General features: G+C 45.2%; 1 protein-coding gene across 1 annotated transcript in view; it reads left to right on the top strand.

The window, feature by feature from the left end:
• The window catches only part of LOC138566986 (asialoglycoprotein receptor 1-like), a 475,397-nt gene that overhangs the window by 415,973 nt on the left and 40,460 nt on the right, over positions 1–18,964 (top strand). The window contains exons 9-10 of the mRNA XM_069644787.1: positions 12,498–12,655; positions 15,755–15,861. Of these exons, the coding sequence (XP_069500888.1) occupies positions 12,498–12,655; positions 15,755–15,861 (265 nt within the window). The remainder of the gene's footprint in view (positions 1–12,497; positions 12,656–15,754; positions 15,862–18,964) is intronic.

Genomic DNA, 18,964 nt, shown 5'->3' with positions numbered 1-18,964 from the left:
CACTTCATATCCTCACCCATTATTGCCTGTGGCAATTAGGTTTATTTGTTCTTGTTTATAAGCCTCTTCATTAAAATATGGCTCTGTGCTGCTTGTGTGAATACAATCACCTTCACAGAAGTTTGAAAAGGTATATATATTGACATTGTGCATGTTTCAAAGTACTTTAATTTGATGAAATTAGTTAGTGATTTTATTCTGTTTAAAATGAATATAAACAACTTTTTCTTTAGTAGAAATGCACTGCCAATTAGCGCTTTCAGGTTTAGTTTTCTGTGGTAGTTTTTAAGGGTAGATTGTGACTTTTTAGCTTTCTTTATGAGATTGTTAAGAACTCTACGTTGGACTTTTTTTAAACAATATACATTTTCTGGAATGTTTTAGTGTGGGCATGTTAACATTCATTTGTAGGTCTGCTTTTATTCGTACTTTTTTTTACTTTTAATTTTTGCAAGATTGGTGTTACTTTTTTTAGTGGTGGCTGGTTTACTTTCATTGAGTGAGATTACTAGCTGTTCTGTTTTAATGTTTTCCATAACTTGTTTTAGAGGTGGATGGCAATATGGCTTGTCCTTATTTTTATCTGCTCTATATTTGTTAGTTTTTTATGGCGTTTGTTTTAAGTAGGCATTTTGTTCTGCCTTCTGGGGAAAAAAGAAGGTTTGTGTTTCAAACTGGAATGCTTATGCATGTATTATGCATGGGTTTGTGGGTGTTATTGTACAGATTAAGAGAGCACCGTGTGATTGTGTAGTGTATTATAGGTGTGGTTGGGAAGGTTGTAAGACTAGGAAGCTGTATAGGTGTGATGGCTTGTCTAAATATGACATTGAGGAAAACCGTTGTTGCTGTAATGGTGTGATTCCGTGTATAGGTCTGAGGATTGTGTGGGTGTAATTGAAAAGGGGTGAGGATGTGGGTGTATGTGTGCTAATGTGTGTTAGTAATTTGGAATTAAATGAGTGTGAAAGATGGAATTGAGGACATCAGGTGGATAGGGGAATGGAAGAATAAAGAAATGAAATTGTCATATTGAAGTTGTTGAGAGATGGATGTGTTATCAGGCGGTAAGGAATTGGTGGTGTATTGAATAAAGAGCAATATTCAGATAAGCTTAGAAGAGTGTGAATGCTGCAATAGAATGAGTAAGAGTGAAATACATTTTTTTGTTTTTTTATTCAAACCGTTGTTTTTTAGTTTGATCAACAAACTTTTACAACATTTTATCCTGTTACACATACATTTTACATTTGGTTGCAACTTTTCATTTAATTTCATTACCATGATCTTAAACAAGAACATAAAAACATAATATAATTATTTGGGCCCACACATTACACATATCGATTGCTAAAAATGTTAGCCATCACAATAGAATGACCAATTCACATAAGACCTGTGTGTGCAATCATGGTCTTTGGAAACACATAATAAGAATGACGAATTTAAACACGCATTGAATAAATGTACATTGTCAATTAGAATGAGTAATACTAGGATAACAGCAAAGAATCTACTGCATAAACGCATACATTTGGAAAACAAAAGGGCAAAAGCAACCATTGCATGTACTAGTATTCGCAGCAATAGTAATAATTCAGCCCTTCAGACTTCTTATGTACATGCTTTCCAATTCAAAGTTAATGCGTGTTAGGAACCTACTAAGCAACAAGATCAATCCTGTACTATTGCCCCGTATACAAGATAGCCAAAACCACTCCCTTTTGGCTGAGTTCATACCCACTCTTTCTTGCTCAAATATTTGTAGACGAATTTCCTCAAAGTGTGAACAATAGGCGAGTAGGTGCTTAGTAGATTCAATCTGCCTCCCGTCATTGCAGAATCTACAGCCTTGCTCACTAACTGTTGGCAGAGTTGTCTGCCAACATCCATTTCTTTCAAGGGACAGCATTTGATTTAATTTAAATCAGAGATAGATTTCTCTGGCTTTGTTACAAGGAAATTTAATTAAATAGGGGTTGTTCGGTATTCTTGCAGTGCTGAACTTTGCAGCTTCTTTATACAATTTGAATTCCTCCATTGCATTTAAGGTCTTACACCAATCGTGATCAAATAAACGAAGTTTAACATGTACTAGTCTGAATTCCAAGTCAGAAGGACTGAGTGCAATTACAGCAAGTAAAATAACCATTCAATCATAATACTTTGCAATAGATGGTGGGGTGGAAGCAATCAGCATCTGGCCTAAATCCTCATATAAACAATTAGTTGGAGGATGTAGCATTTTGGCTAAGTTTGACAATAATCACCAGTTGTAACGCACAGACAAAGCAGTAAGTCCCAATTCCTGCCTCAATACGCCATTGGGTAGAGACTTGGCTAAATGCAAAGCCCCCTTCCATATACCTCCTTGAAGTTGGTCGAGGAATTTATCAATATCTGCAAGGCACATATCTAGAGCAAACAAGAGTACTGATTCCACTTTAAGAATATAAAATTGAATAAGTGGGATTAGTGAAAATGTACAGTATTTCACATAAACGATACGCATTTGGGTTGCAAGGCGTGCTGCTTTTTTATTCAGTGTCTCCTTCCACATTGCAAGAGAGTTGGAGTTGGAGATTGTATAACCGAGATACCGAATCGTAGAGACTATAGCAATTGGAAAGCAATTGGAAAGTCCTCAATAGTCCATTTATATGAAGAATACTTCCTCTTTAGATTCCTAAATACAACAATGTGTGCTTTTTCCACATTGCAGTGAAGATTGTGGATGCTGCAATAGGAGGCAAATAGAGACAGTTTGGCTTGAAGACCCATGGGGGTACGATCAAAGATCACAATATCATCGGCAAAAGCTAGACAATGAATTTTCAGATGACCAAGTCTGCCGGATAAGTGATCTGCTTTGCCCAAATGCCGTTTATGCCACATAAATATAGATTGAATAGGGTGGCTGCCAGGTTACACCCCTGCTTCACACCGATCCCAATGGGAATGGCGTTAGTGGTTGCACCCGTATTATTGACTCTCACAAAGTAGGAAGTGTTTTCATGGAGTTTTGAAATTAAATGTATAATAAGAGGAGGTATGCCCATACAAAACATCTTTTCCCAAAGCAGTGATCGTATCACACAGTCAAAAGCGGCTGTAAGGTCTATGGCTGGCATATACAAAGGGCCAGAGTTTTGAACTTTTGCTTTTGCCAAAAGATGGGCCATTATTGTTGCATTGAGTGCGGTCTCCATCCTGACCCAAAACCCAATTTGGAATCGTGACAAGAGGTTGAGCTGTTTGATAGCTGTTTGTAACTCACGAAGCAATAGAATGGCAAAAACCTTTGCGGCGGCATCAATTAAAGAAATAGGTCGAAAATTGGAAGGGTCAGATCTAAGGCCCTTTTTGTATATGGAAACAATGATAGAGCACAACTAGGAAAATGGAATGAGCGAAGTCCATAGAATGTTATCAAATTGTTTTTTAAGAAGCTGAGCCTACAAAGCTGGGTTATGTTTTAGGACACAAGGGGGAATACCATCTGGGCCAGCTGCTCTAGAATAAATCAGAGCATATATTGCGGTTTCAATATCGACCAAAGACCATAGTGGCGAAGATGGATTTAAGAAGCCGATGTCCATTTTCTCTCCATTGACAAACGATGGAGGCAGGGAAAATTTAGTTTAAAAAAATGTTTTCCAAGAGTCGGCAGATATCGTCGAGACCTGGTCAGTGCATAGAGTGGTTGTGCCCGCCCTAAGCATCGCCCATGTAGACCGTCTATCGTTATGACAAAGCGTGGCAAACATTTTTTGATTATTCAAGTTGTGTATATATTATTTGTGATTTCGACATTTATTACGATATACATTACAAATAGCCTTCTTTTCCTTCAAAAATTCTTCCAATGAGAGAGATGCCTTTCTGAGTTCACAAAGAGCCATGTTTTTAATCTTTTTGGCTGCAGAAATTGCCTTAGTGTTAGGATCTTGAATCAGGGGCAATAACCCCTCATTCATCCTGCGCAAGTTAGTTGTTACATTTGCTATAATATTCGAATGCCAACAAGCTTCAGCTCACGCAGATAAATGGTGATATGGGAATCCGTTATAATTAGAGAGCTGAACAGTAATCATATCGTTCATCCTGTTACAAAGTTTTTGGACCATCAACTTGACAACCCAGGGCGATCCCCTTCCAAAAAATGTCTGTTGAAGGTCATTACTTAGCATGTCGACATTGACCTCCAGATTTAGCTGGATTATGGAATGGTCACCCAAGCCAAGATCATGGATAGCAATTTTACTGCACTTTTCCTGTAAATTTGCTGAAATAGCATAATAGTCAATGCATGAAGAAGTCGTACCCTTCCTCCATGTATGGCAGCCATCGCTAGCAACAAAAGGAAGAAAGGCAAGCTCCCAGGGTGATAAATACTCTTGCCATAGTTGCCCTCTAAGACTTGCTTGGGATTGACAGTCAGCAACTAGATTGCACATATTCAATTTTAGACAATAAGCATTAAAATCCCCTCCCAACAGTATACCGCATGTCGGATCCAATGATATAACTTCATCAAAGAGCTCATCAAGCTCCTGAAACACAGTTGTAATTTTCTGTAGAGCAGGGTTATGATAAAGTGAAGTGATAAGCAGAGGATCACGCTGTTCATCATTTAAAGAAATTAACAAGGCCAGTGTTGCCGTGGATTTGTATTCTGCTACAATATGAATTTTTAAATTAGTGTTTACACAGATGGCTAATGACCTTGTTTTGCCATAATTTGGTATACCACAAATCCAGGCAACAGAAACTCTTGTTCACACGTAGTTTCCTGGCATAATAGAATATCACAAACAATGCCTAGGTGCGTATTATTGCACCATGAATACAAGTTCATAAAACCACACAAATTCCATGACAGAATGGATAAGGCAGAAGACTGTTTACTGGGGGATGTTGTCCATGGCCGGATTTAAAGTGATGGCTAATGAGGATAACCAAGATTAACCTTGCTAATGTTAGATAGACCAACAAGCTGAGCAATCACAGCAGATTTCATCTCCCCCTGGGAGTCCCCACAATTTTTCTTTGGAGAATTCAAGATAATGATTGGGATTGGAGTTTCGTTAAAACAGATCGCATCATCAATGGAATCAAAGAGATGCGGCATTAATCCAATAAATTGGAGTTTGTCTGTATAGTGCATCAACAAGTTAGTAATAATGGCTGATTGCACTTTACACACCAGGCGATGATTGGGAATTGCTGGCAAGGTAACCCATTCTATATCAGCAGTATTCAAAGTTCTTAGAGCTGGGATTCTACTAAATGCTTGTAAGAGGGCTAAACGATTAAGTCGTTTAACGCCATTATTGTCAGGATCAGTTTCCCATCCTATGATAGTTGTGGAACACTTGCCCATTTCCCCCATACCATCATCTTCCAACCGTTGAGGCCATGGAGATTGTGGCCCGAAACCTTTTTTAGAATCATCTAATACAGGTCTGTGCACCATAGGCAAGTTGGGAGAGGAATCAGGGCATATTTCAGTATTTTGCACCTGAGAAGCCACTACAGTGGACACAGAGGCCAGTTGTGAAGCGATCTTAGCCAGGTTCGAGTTGCCGATGGCGGGTGTCATAACCGCACCCTTCCCCACTTGTGCAACTTTATTCTCAATAGGTTTAAAGAAAGTTGGTAAGTGTGTTTGTGAAGACGGCTGTACTTTGCCATCCGTATTCAGATGCACATTCGGGGAGGCAGCGGGACCACAACCGCCCGGACTTTCCACAGGCTTTGAAGTTTTTTTGGTATTAAGAGTGAGAGAGCTAGAACCACCTTTAAAAGCATTTTGTTCATCAGGGCTAAGATGTTGCAGGGCATTTTTGCTCTCTACGGACAATTCCTCCAAATTAATGCCCTTTTCTTAATTATTGCCTAACTGGGCGATAGGGTCCATATTGGATGGCACTGTACTCATTGAGTTTTTTTTTAGATTTTTTCGTTATTTTACTTTGAGAAGATGTAGTTGTACTGGGTGCTTGGCTGCCATATGCCTGTCAGCTTTTCTTTTTAGGGCTCGAAAGAAAAGTCTTTTTTCCTTCCTCGAGGCAAAGGTTTGACCTGAACCTACCGAAGGGACATCCATATGCGCAGTAGCAATTTCTGAAGAAACAGAAACAGTTAGTGCGTTTGCATCCAACAATTTCATTACGGCTGAGCACTGCCTGGGTGGGACTAACACGCACATCAATTTTGCCTGATAGTGATTCCCCCTCCTGCTCATCAGATTTTGATTGTAAAATAAAATAAGACCTGTTCTATTTTCTCAGAATGGAGTGCAACCTTCTGGCACAATTGGGCATGAGTGAGAATTTGGCAAGAGGGAATAGCCAGAGGAGCAACTACAGTCTGAACAAAAGATTAAGGAAATGTGTAAGAAGCAGGAGGGCCCGCCTGACTTGGCAGGTCATGCGCGTAGGCCGGAGTAGGGTCTGCTTGCGTAGTCACAGAAGCCAAGCAAGACGGAGTCACTTTCAAATGTGGCTGATCTCTGCCTTCACGTCTAACACTATCCGCAAATAGAAAGCCCTCCAATTTGTTAATTTTGAGAAGAATCTGAGTCAATGAGGATTTGCAATCTCTGATCTCATAATGCGTGTTATCGTGCCCTTTGTCCAATAGATTCAATATCCTTGATAGTACAGGATAGGAGGCTTCCAGGGATTGCATGTCCTCAGAGGGCTCCAATAAGTCAAAACCCAATGGTGGGACCTGCTCCTTTTTGGTGGGTGAATACACAAGTCCTAGAACAGGATCTAGGGACAAAGTTGCATTCCTGGATGGAGAGGAAAGACATGGACTGGAAGATTTTGTTTTGCGAGTCTCCGATGGAGCGGAGATATTGGCCTCATCAGGAGAAACCCCTCCCTTGCAATGAATGTGCATGTCCGCTCTCCTGCAACTTGGAAGAGTGACAGGGATCGAGGGACCAACAGAGAGACGTACCCGTTTTTCAAGCGCTGCGAGGACCACTGGCGCAAGGATGGAGTTATCCGAAGGAGAAGAGCCCATTTCTTCGCTAGAGCGGTTGTCTGCAGGGAGTGGGTCATCCATGTGCATGCTAAGGAAGCTCTTGCGCGAGGACTTAATAGGGCCATTAAAGTTGCTAGATAACAAGGCACTGGATGAAGAAGAGTCAATTGGCGCCGCTGCAGCTTGAGCACGTGCATAAGAAAATGCTACCTCATGGCATACCAGTTCCTGATCACCAGTAGGGCCCCATATTACGGGCAAACAGGATACCTTGTCGGCACCCAACAAACCAAGTAATGCCACCCCTAGGCAGCACAGAGTACATCAAGTTCTGCAGCACAATATTAAAGAAACGTGCACCTTATTTTCAAATATCCAGGACCCACCTCCTCACCCTCTCATCCTAACAGCCCAACAGCCACTTGCATGCCCACTTCGATGCGCGCGCACGATGCGCGTTCATCTGTTGTAATATAGGAAGTGAGATGAGCCTGGGGGCGGAAGGCAGGAGGTGGGGCCAGAGAACAAGATTGACTGGGAAAAAAAAGAAACAGAGAAAACGGTTAGGCTCTATGAAGCTATGGAGTCGATTTTATTTTTCAAACAGAAAGCTGCGATGAATCCGCGGCTTATTTTATGAAAGGAGAATGAGTCAGAGTAACACAAAGTCACACGCCCATTACTTGTTCAATAATCCAACGCTGCGCGTTTTACGTCGGCAAGGGGCTTCCTCTTGCAGACGGCAAAGCAGCAGGCAGCAGGTAGCGTTGTAAAGTCCACAACAAATCCACAAGAAAGCAGAGTTCAGGGCAGCCCAACAGCCACTTGCATGCTCACTGCGATGCACGCGCGCGATGCGCGTGCATCTGTTGTAATATAGGAAGTGAGATGAGCCTGGTGGCGGAAGGAGGAGGGCGGGGCCAGAGAACAAGATTGATTGTTCAATAATCCAATGCTGCGTGTGTTACATCGGTAAGGGGCTTCCTCTTGCAGACGGTTCAGACGGCAAAGCAGCAGGCAGCAGGTAGCGTTGTAAAGTCCAGAACAAATCCACAAGAAAGCAGAGTTCAGGGCAGCCCAACAGCTACTTGCATGCGCGCGAAATAGTGAAATACAATATTGTTGAGTAGAAAAGAATACTCTAGGCTGCTATATAGTGAAGGTACATTATTACAATTAGAGAGATGTACATGCTGTATTAATATACTTACATTGTAGGATTTGAAGAGTTTTCTTAGTTCAGTAACTGTCTTGTCAATCTTCTTTATTCCTGTAATTGTTAAAGAATGTTAGTTTGTATAGCAAGAAAACACTGCTACTGTCTGTTTCCTCACACTTCAACTCCTCCTCCACAACCACAAAACCTGATTGGCTAATCCCCCAATGTCCACGGACATTGAGTCAACACCTGCCAAAGGCCTACACTTCCCAAGAAGCCCTTCACGCCGCCAACGCAAAGCGACACCAGAACCAGATGAGGACACTCCATCCTAAGGCTCACCCGCATTCAGCCCTAGACCAGTGAAGAGCCACCCACCCAGACCGCGTAGTCCGTCTCACAGCATGCTGCTGCAAAGTCTGGATGACATGGAGTGCAGACATCGGGAGATGGAGGAGAATGGGCACACTCACTCCACACACCTGCAGGCCATCAGGGAGAGTATCCAGAGGGCCACCCACAGGGTTGTGTGGCAAATGGTGCATAACAGTGCCGAGATGAGTGCCAACACATCCGCCCTCACGCTATATGCACAACGTGTCAGAGAAATGACAGAGGGTGTCTCTACCCTAGCAGATGCCATCCAGCAGGGCAATGAGTTGTAACAGCAGCAGAACCTTGTGACAGGCTCCATCCCGTCCACCTCCACCACACCCATGGAAGGCTCACAGCAGGGCACGCCACAACCTTCATTGCACAAAGTCACCAGGGGCAGGCTCTGGGACGCTGGCCACCATGAGTGGGCATGCTGGAGAGTTGGTGGTCTGAGGAGGGAGGGGGATAGTGTGCTGGGGAGTTGGTGAGGGAGGAGAAAAGGGGTATAATTGGGGCACTTCGTTCCATAAAAAAATGTAAAAAATATATCAATGCGTGGAGATTTATGAATGTGTCTTTATCATGTTTATTGATTAGGGTGGTGTCACACAGTGGTGCAAGTCTTGTGCCATGTGAAAGTGTCAAAAGAAATTGTCTATCAGTCCCTGGCATGCAATTCTCCCATCACTTACGTCATCTCTGGCAATGCGTGCATTTGCCTCAGCCACAGGCACTGCATTCTCATCCTCAGGGGTGGTATGTCCACGTCAGGGGGTAGTGGAACATTCCTCTTCTCTTCAGGCAGATATTGTGCAACATTGCACACACAAGCACAATTTTGCCAACTTTCTATGAAGCGTACATTAGGGCTCCACATGTATGGTCGAGGCAGTGGCAATGTGCCTTCAGGAGTAGGAAGGTATGCTCAATGCACACACTGGTCTGGCTGTGATCGTGGTTGTAGGCATTCTATTCTGGTGTTTGGAGGACACGCACAGGGGTCATTAGCCAGGGCAGCTGTGGGTATCCGGAGTCACCTGCATGGGTGGAGGCACAGGCATTAGTCACGCTGTAAGGTGTGGGTGTGGACTTACACAATATAAGGTCAATGTACTATCTGGGCATGCAGATAGACCTTCATTTCATTTCATGGCATGTGTCTATTCAATGTCTGTGCATGCAGTGTCACTCGTGTCATGCATTGTTTGTGCTTCAGATGCACCCTGTTCCCTTGCAGCATATGCTATGTTTGCTGTCTGTCTGTGACATGTGCAGTGGATATGGTGGCTGTAATGTGGCTGTGTCTTTACACCGTTCATGTGGCATGCTGGGTTCCCCATGGACCCTCCCTGGGCGTCTGGTGGAAACGTGTGGGCATTGGGGGCTGGCCACACATGGGTGCATGGCCGTGGCACTGGCAGCGATGTTGTTTTGTATGGCATTTTGGCCATTTGTCTGCATCTGATAGGTGCATGTTGCATTGTGGTCTCTGTAGTCATGTTGGTGAATTTGGTTCATACTGTTGTGTACTACTGCTTTTCCATGCAGGTAAGTCAGACATGTGCATGCTCTCTGGTCTGTACTGTGATGCTGGTGCAGGAGGTGGTCATGTGTGGATTTTGCATTTGCTTGTCATGCCAGCATTTGTGTGGTCATTCAAAATACCCCCGCTCCCCATTTGGGCATGTGACCCACAGCGCATGTGTGCTGGCTTTTCGACTCACCCACTATCCAGGTCCATTGTCCTTTCTGCCTCTCCATGTACCCTGGCAGTGTGCTGTTCCATAGGACCATGGCATTGTGGGTGGAACCAGAGTAGCGGGCACAACTGTGGCTGATTACGAGGTTGAGGCCGCAGGTCACCTGCACATTGATGGAGTGGTAGTGCTTGCGGTTTCGGTACACTGCTTCGTGGGCCTGGGGGGCCACCAGCGCCACATGGGTACAGTCCAGGCCAGCAATCACATTTGGCATTTGGGCAATGGCATAGAACTGTGCCTTCATGGCATTGAGCTGGGCTGGGGTGGTAGGCAGAGAAAAGTTGTGTTGCACTTGATGCAGGAGGGCTTCAAGCACCTGGCCCCACACTGTGAAAAATGTTGCTATGGTGTGCATCATGGCCACAGAGTGCTGGGAGGTGCCAGATCCAAGGAATTGTAGAATGGACACTAGCTTCAGCAGTGGGGGCACAGCTGTCCGGATATTGATCCTGCTCCCTATGTCGTCCTGTATTGTGGTGGGCAGCTCTGTTATGATCTCCCTGTTGAGGTGGTGCAGGGTGACCAACTGGCTGTCAGTGAGTGTCCAGGGTGAGTGTCTAATCCAGGGATAATTGCATGCCATGCTTCCAAGCGCAGAATGTGCACCTGTCTGTCCCAGTTCACAGTGGCTAGTGGCAGCATGGTGTTGGAAACAGTGTTCGGGGTAGGGGTGTGCCTTATGTAGTCCTCTGGGGTGGATCGGGCTCACCTGTGGCTTCATTTCAGGCGCCTGTCTTAAGGTGGAGGCTTGAGGTAACTGCGCTGTGTTTTCTGTGGTATTAGCACTGGTTCTCTGCGTTAATAATGTCGGACTTGTAATAGTGCCAGCTGTTTTACTGTCAGCAATATTTGTGACTGCTCACGATCTGGTGGAGCGGTGTTGGTAACGCTAATTCTGTTACCGCTTCTAAGCGTTGCCCCCAGACTTGTGATGAGGCCCAAAGAGACTTGTGGTAAGAGATACTTTGAATCTTTGAGATGGTGACTGAGGAGGTGTATTCTGATTGGCTTGGGTCATGTGACAAAAATACAGGGGATCGGTGGTGAGAGTGTCTTAGAACAAATGACGAGGGAGAGGGGGTGGTGCGCCAGGAGGGAGACGCTGGGACCATTGAGAATGATGACGGCGTCCCAATGGAGTAGGTATCTGTGGACTTGGGGACTAGTGACCCCATGGGAAGTGTATTTGATATCTGTGAACATTAAAACTGAATGCCATGTAGATTTGGGAACTTTGGTCCCTATTTATGGGAAGTCTGTGGCCCAAAAGGGGCGAGAAGCTGAGAAGGTGGGATCCTGCTGAGAGGAAGACTGGGCAAACACACAGTTTTATGCCATCATCAACCAATCGCTCAACTGAGATGCACAGTGGTGTGGAAAAGGACTAGTCATGCTAATCTCACATCACATCTCATGACTTGTATGGCTCGCAAGAAATGCAAGGTGATCATGCTATGATCGTTCGTCTGGCCAGTAAAGGAAGCTCTTTAATCATGATGGATTTTAACTTGTTTCAGGAAAGGAATCATAGAAACCTTGGGGACAATGCTCTCTGTTATGTAACAAACCTTTGCTTTCTGGGAGTTGAAGTATTGGTCCATTTTGATTGGAAAATTGCATTCAAGAACCACACCCCACCAACAGAGGCTGCAGGGGGGCGAGGGGGAATTTCTCTGCACTCTGCAGGTGCCCCCTCTGGAATGGTCTACCTGCCCCTCTGAAACTTGAGCCGAACTACCTCAAGTTCCAGAAGCAGCTCAAGACCTTCCTTTTCTCCTCTACTTTCTCTCTTCCTCTCCCTTGCCGACTGACCTGTTTGCTGCGCTCCCTGACTGCCCTCAGAGTCTCACTGGGTAGCAGGCCCCCCCTTGACCAGTAGCTCCTGCATTGCCTCCTGGCCTACCGCACATATAGGGGCTGTATCTGGAACCCTACAGTCCCCTGCCTACCTGCACTTACCCAGATCCGTGCTGCCCTGGCTGCACTTACTCAGACCTGATTGCACTTCCCTCTTGCCTCCCCCCTGCACTTTGCGTCTCGCACTTGCACATCTGAATGACAAAAGGACTAGTAAGATCTTTTCTTTTGCCTTCCCTCTGTCTCCCTCCCTTGTCTTGAAACACTTATGTACAGGCGTGAGTTATAAATGACTTATCATATCTGTTGCTGACGGGGGTATTAACTCAGGTGCCGCTCTCTATCGCCAGACTCCACGTCCAACTGTTGCCCAGATGAATGGGTAGGGTTCGCTGGAAGCTGTTACTTCTTCTCTAAAACAGGAAGGTCCTGGGACGACTCCAAGAAATTCTGCGCATCGTTGAGCATGTCTGCGTATCTTGTGGTGATCAACACAGTCGCCGAGCAGGTAGGCCTTCCCAGTGGAATGGTAAGACATGCATTGGAACGCTGGATCTCGCATATGCGGCGGAGGGATACTTGTTATGCCTCATGCGGCGGAGGGATACTTGTTATGCGATTCTTGTTATGGGGTGGGCAGCGTGGGATACTTGTTATGTGGCGTGCTGGTGTGTAACTGGCTGCAGTGGATGAGTTAGTGTTGCTGGCGGCAGCCGATTAGTGCTAGCTGTGACCTGATGCCTACGTGTGCTGGCTTTCTAGGATGGGTGGTAGTGCTGGCCGGCTGTGGGTGCTAGCCTTGGGTGTGGTGTAGCAATGCTGGCTGTGCAACATGTTGTGAAAGTGTTGGATGTGGGGGATAGTGGAGTCATCCTGGTATTGGTTGATGGTGTAAGAGGGTTTATGGTCATTCCATCGAATGAGCATTCCATCTAAAAAAATGCATCAAACAAATAACAAATTACCATCGAATGTGTTTTGTCCTTTTTTTTTTTAAATGGGGGGTCAACCCACCAAACCCCCGTTTTTTACCCTTTAAAACCCATTATAAATAACACTAAACCCTTTACCTTGAAAAAACATGCATTCGATGCATATGACCAGATACCGTGTAAGAGTGCCAGCTGTGAAAGATGTTTTGGAAGCGATGGGTGCAGGCAGTGTTGCGGGGGTCCTGGCTGTGGGTGGTGGTGTAGATTTGGCAGGCTATGGGGCAAGGTTTAGGAGGCATGGCTGTCACATATGACGTAAAAGTGCTGTGCTGCAGGAACGCAGTTTGCAAGGCTGGTTGTGAGCTATGGTTTAGGATTTCCAGCTGCAAGGGATATTGTAGGAATGCGATCTATGGGTGATCATGTAGGAATAGTGGATGTGGGTTGCGGCATAGCAGCTATCTATGTGGTATATTGTTGCAAGGCAGGTTGTGAGCTATGGTTTAGGATTTCTAGCTGCAAGGGATATTGTAGGAATGAGGTCTTTGGGGGATCATGTAGGACTAGTGGATGCGGGTGCGGCATAGCATCTATCTGTGTGGTTTATTGTTGCAAGGCAGGTTGTGAGTTATGGTTTAGGATTTCTAGCTGCAAGGGATGCTGTAGGATTGTGGTCCATGCGGGATCATGTAGAATAGGTAGGTTTGGGGTGCGTCATAGCAGCTATCTATGTGGCATGTTGTTGCAAGGCTGCTTGTGAGCTATAGGTTAGGGTGTCTAGCTGCAAGGGATGCTGTAGGAATGTGGTCCACCGGGTTCATGTAGAATAGGTGGATGTGGGGTGCGGCATAGCGGCCTTCTATGTGGTATATTGTTGCAAGGCTGATTGTGAGGTATGGGTTAGGATTTCTAGCCGCAATGGATGCTGTAGGATTGTGGTCCATGCAGGATTATGTTGAATAGTGGATTTGAGTTGCGGAGTAGCAGCTATCTGTGTGGTTTATTGTTGCAAGGCTGGTTGTGAGCTATTGTTTAGGATTTCTAGCTGCAAGGGATGCTGTAGGATTGTGGTCCATGCGGGATCATGTAGAATAGCAGCTATCTGTGTGGTTTATTGTTGCAAGGCTGGGTGTGAGCTATGGATTAGGATTTCTAGCTGCAAGGGATGCTGTAGGATTGTGGTCCATGCGGGATCATGTAGAATAGCAGCTATCTGTGCGGTTTATTGTTGCAAGGCTGGTTGTGAGCTATGGTTTAGGATTTCTAGCTGCAAGGGATATTGTAGGAATGCGATCTATGGGTGATCATGTAGGAATAGTGGATGCGGGTTGCGGCATAGCAGCTATCTGTGTGGTTTATTGTTGCAAGGCTGGGTGTGAGCTATGGTTTAGGATTTCCAGCTGCAAGGGATATTGTAGGAATGCGATCTATGGGTGATCATGTAGGAATAGTGGATGCGGGTGCGGCATAGCATCTATCTGTGCGGTTTATTGTTGCAAGGCTGGGTGTGAGCTATGGTTTAGGATTTCCAGCTGCAAGGGATATTGTAGGAATGCGATCTATGGGTGATCATGTAGGAATAGTGGATGCGGGTGCGGCATAGCATCTATCTGTGCGGTCTATTGTTGCAAGGCTGGGTGTGAGCTATGGATTAGGATTTCTAGCTGCAAGGGATGCTGTAGGATTGTGGTCCATGCGGGATCATGTAGAATAGCAGCTATCTGTGCGGTTTATTGTTGCAAGGCTGGTTGTGAGCTATGGTTTAGGATTTCTAGCTGCAAGGGATATTGTAGGAATGCGATCTATGGGTGATCATGTAGGAATAGTGGATGCGGGTTGTGGCATAGCAGCTATCTGTGTGGTTTATTGTTGCAAGGCTGGGTGTGAGCTATGGTTTAGGATTTCCAGCTGCAAGGGATATTGTAGGAATGCGATCTATGGGTGATCATGTAGGAATAGTGGATGCGGGTGCGGCATAGCATCTATCTGTGCGGTTTATTGTTGCAAGGCTGGGTGTGAGCTATGGTTTAGGATTTCCAGCTGCAAGGGATATTGTAGGAATGCGATCTATGGGTGATCATGTAGGAATAGTGGATGCGGGTGCGGCATAGCATCTATCTGTGCGGTTTATTGTTGCAAGGCTGGGTGTGAGCTATGGATTAGGATTTCTAGCTGCAAGGGATGCTGTAGGATTGTGGTCCATGCGGGATCATGTAGAATAGCAGCTATCTGTGCGGTTTATTGTTGCAAGGCTGGTTGTGAGCTATGGTTTAGGATTATTTTCCAGCTGCTGTAGGAATGCGGTCTGCAGTGGGGTCATTCAGGAGTGCTTCATGTGGGGTGCGGCTTAGGAGTGCAGACTATGTGGCATGCGGTTGCAGGGTTGGTTGTGAGATGTGCTCCTCGAGTGGCTGTGAGGGATGGTTTTGCGGTGCTGCCTGTAGGCCATGCTATAGGATAGCTTGTTGGTGTCTGACCGTGGCATAGAAGGGCAGCCTGTAGGCTGTGATGCAAGAGTACTGGCTGCGGGCAGCGGCGGCGTGGCTGGCCTTTGAGGATGCTGACGGATTGCTGATAGCGCCTGGTGATATGTGAAAGAGGGTGGGTGCTGTAGCACCCTGGTTATCTGCAAGATAATAGTGCCATTTAGTCTAATGATTGCTCTGCCATTGCAGCAATTTTTGCAGACGAAGACTATTCCTGCCTACACCTGGATTGGCCTAACGGATGTAGATGGTACCTGGACATGGGTGGACGGCACCAACTACGAGACCACCCCCAAGTAAGACCACCCCCCCCACTATGCATCTCCTTCTCCAGCCCCTGCCTCGTGTGTACATTGCACGCTTAAGCACCAGGACACAATCCGTGCAAGAACCAAGACAGAGGTGGTGACCATTAGAGCATAGACAGCGTTACAGCAGGCAGGGAACACTTTCAGAAAGTCTCTGGCTCTTATCATTGGGTGTAAGCAGAGTATGGGAATGTATGCATGTTATTGTGATTAGGGGTTAGCCCTGCTATGTCCTTAATCATCATGTTGCCCCACTTTTTCTGTACTCCCCTCTCTTGCACGCCGAGGACCGCCAGCACCCAGCCACCATCCATGTATCTGTCCCGCAGCCTCCTCTTTGCGTTACTTGTACACTTCTTCACACGGGTCAGGGTCCTAGTGGATGCAGGCCCCACGATGAGCTCTCTCCCATTGAGGGCAAAACACGCGTTTATGGCAGAGATGATGACACAGCTGGCAAATGAACCAGGAAATGCCAGCGCGCGAGTGAGGCAGGGGCCGAGCCTGTTTCCAAGGTTGGGAGGGTCAGCTTTCCAGGCAAGCCCAACGTGTGACACATGCAGAGAGTTGACGAAGAATGAGGCAAAGCTTCAGGTCTGTGAGGCTAGTGCTTTTGTATTTTGCCCATTTACGTTGGACTTTTAAGTTTGGGCTATTGGGGGCTGCAAATCGCCACCTATTAGCCAAAACTATTGCATTAGAGTACAGATAGGGCGAAATGGCATATGTTTTTATTTGATATTTGTATAGCGCCTACTGCTGGCTTCGTAGCGCTGCGGTGGATAAACGCCATTCGGAAGACAGTAACCAGTGCACCCCGTGAATAAAAGGAGCGACACAATGCGAACCAACAGTAATTGACATTCCAGGATCAGCAGAGATGACGAGATTGAAGCCTTTTAAATAATGCAGCGCATAATGCAAAGGCATAAGGAAAGACTGCTATGTCATGAGGAGAGCCACACAGCTTGTAGGTGTTGCTTGGTTATTTGCTTCCCCATTGACTGCCCTGGCCATGCTAATATCTATTGCCATTGAACCCCAGTTCCCTCACCCCACCCCCCCCACCTGCCCAAACACCTCTTCATGGGAACTCTTTGAGCTCACTTTAATCAATCCTTACCATCAAACTGTGCACTCAAAGCAGTCTTCTGAGATTTAATGACTTAATTGGAGATGTAAATGTGGTACTAGTGTAATACAAATGGCTTAACCCCGTCTGTCTTAAGCCACTCTATTTATAAGCACTAACGTCCTGTTAAAAACAAGCATTGGCAAAGCCAACATTTTTGGATTGTGTATTAGGCATTTGCCAGGCACTGCTATTATATGCCTAGGTACTCGCACCATTTTGCACCTACTACCATCAATGGCCAGTTAATACCACTACGGATGTGTCTGGCAAGTGCCTTTCCCATGCCTACACAAACGCCGAAACTGTTGGCATTGCCAATGCTCCCTTGTAAAAGGAGATACGTGTTTCATGCATATTTTTATGGTTTTTCAAGGCTAAATTCTTTTTAGGCACAGGATTTTCTAATCATGGCATCATGGCGTATGTTATGTATAATAGAAATGACTTCCAATACTCGAAAATAAAAGATTGTGTGACAGAGAAAGAAAATGGAAAAGTGGAAGAACACTGTTAGTATATAGGCAAAAAAATACATGTTTAAAATTTCTGTGGAATTTACAAAAACATTTAGTGAGCCATTTGCCATGAGGGTGACATTAATTTGCTGCATTTTCAACTGTGATATTGGGGATAAGTATGAACATCCATTTGAGCAGAGTCACACCCCCAGTAGCCATCGCTGGAAGTTCACCTCCAGTTCTGAGCCACAACAGCAAGGCATTGTGGGTATGCAAATTAGCCCAAATGCAAACCTTTTTCTCCAGGAAATTGCTTTTGCCTATGAGGGTAGGGCTATTTTATACATAGCTTTATCAACCCAAGACAGACATCTTGCAAGGCTGTCAGGTATTTTGTTATATACATAAACAAAATGGGGGTGTCCTGAGGATGCTGTCCGTATTGTACTCTGGCAAGTTGAATGTGTTCTAAGACACTCGCGGTGTCCTGAAATGCTCTGATTACTTACCGGTAGTCTTCATTACTCCTAGTCCTACTCTTCCTCGTCACAGTACTGACGACCCTCCTCACCCTCCCTGCAGGGAAGGTCCCATGCTCCGGCTTGGTAGTATGAAACTGAGTGATGTGGATGTGGGGGAGGAGTTATAGGAATTTAAAGAAATAGAAGAAGGTCCTGTGTCAGAGGCAGGGGCCTCATGAAGTAAGTACTGGGACGAGGAAGAGTGGACGTGGAGGTAATGTTTGCAATTAAACAAAATGGGGGTGTTCTGAGAACGCTGTTCGTATTGTTCGTTGTCAGGTTGAAAGTGTTCTAAGAACCCTCCTTATGTCCGTTGACATTACAATTTCCTATGGGCCTTACCCAACTTTTTGTCCACTAAACAAACGATAAATCAGGCTGCTGTGCGCCGACATTATGTGATAATCCTATCACTTGCCCCATCGACCTGCTTTTGTGACACTAAATCATATCTCCATTCTTACGCGACTTTACACACAACCCGGAAAACAACACAGATCATCTCACAATACAGCGCGCCACAATTCGGAATATGAAACTGTGATTTAAAAGCAAACAGCAAGATTGTACATTTCGTAAAGTACTTTTATTTGACATCAAATGTTTAGAGAAAATTCAGCGATTTGCATTTGTCTTTGCTGTCGATTCGCAAAATTTCATCTTGAGTCACACGCTGTTCCTTTGCGGTACACATGGTGTTGGTTTATGATAAAAGAAGCACTATGGTCACACTGATAATCGGAAGGCTGGTCCAACAACGAGGCATTAGACCACCATAATGGTTGGTATGTTGCTTCTAGCAGCTAGTACCACGTAAGGCCCAGTCGTCTCCAGTCCTACGCGACTTTACACAGAACCCGGAAAACAACACAGATCAGCTCACAACACAGCGCGCCACAATTCGGAATATGAAACTGTGATTTTAAAGCAAACAGTAAGATTGTACATTTCGTAAAGTACTTTTATTTGACATCAAA

Source organism: Ambystoma mexicanum, chromosome 1p (assembly GCF_040938575.1).
Source record: "Ambystoma mexicanum isolate Mex_15411 chromosome 1p, UKY_AmexF1_1, whole genome shotgun sequence".
In the NCBI taxonomy this organism is placed as follows: Eukaryota; Metazoa; Chordata; class Amphibia; order Caudata; family Ambystomatidae; genus Ambystoma; species Ambystoma mexicanum.
The sequence above is the reverse complement of the archived record's forward strand: the minus strand, read 5'-3'. Positions and strand labels throughout refer to the sequence as shown.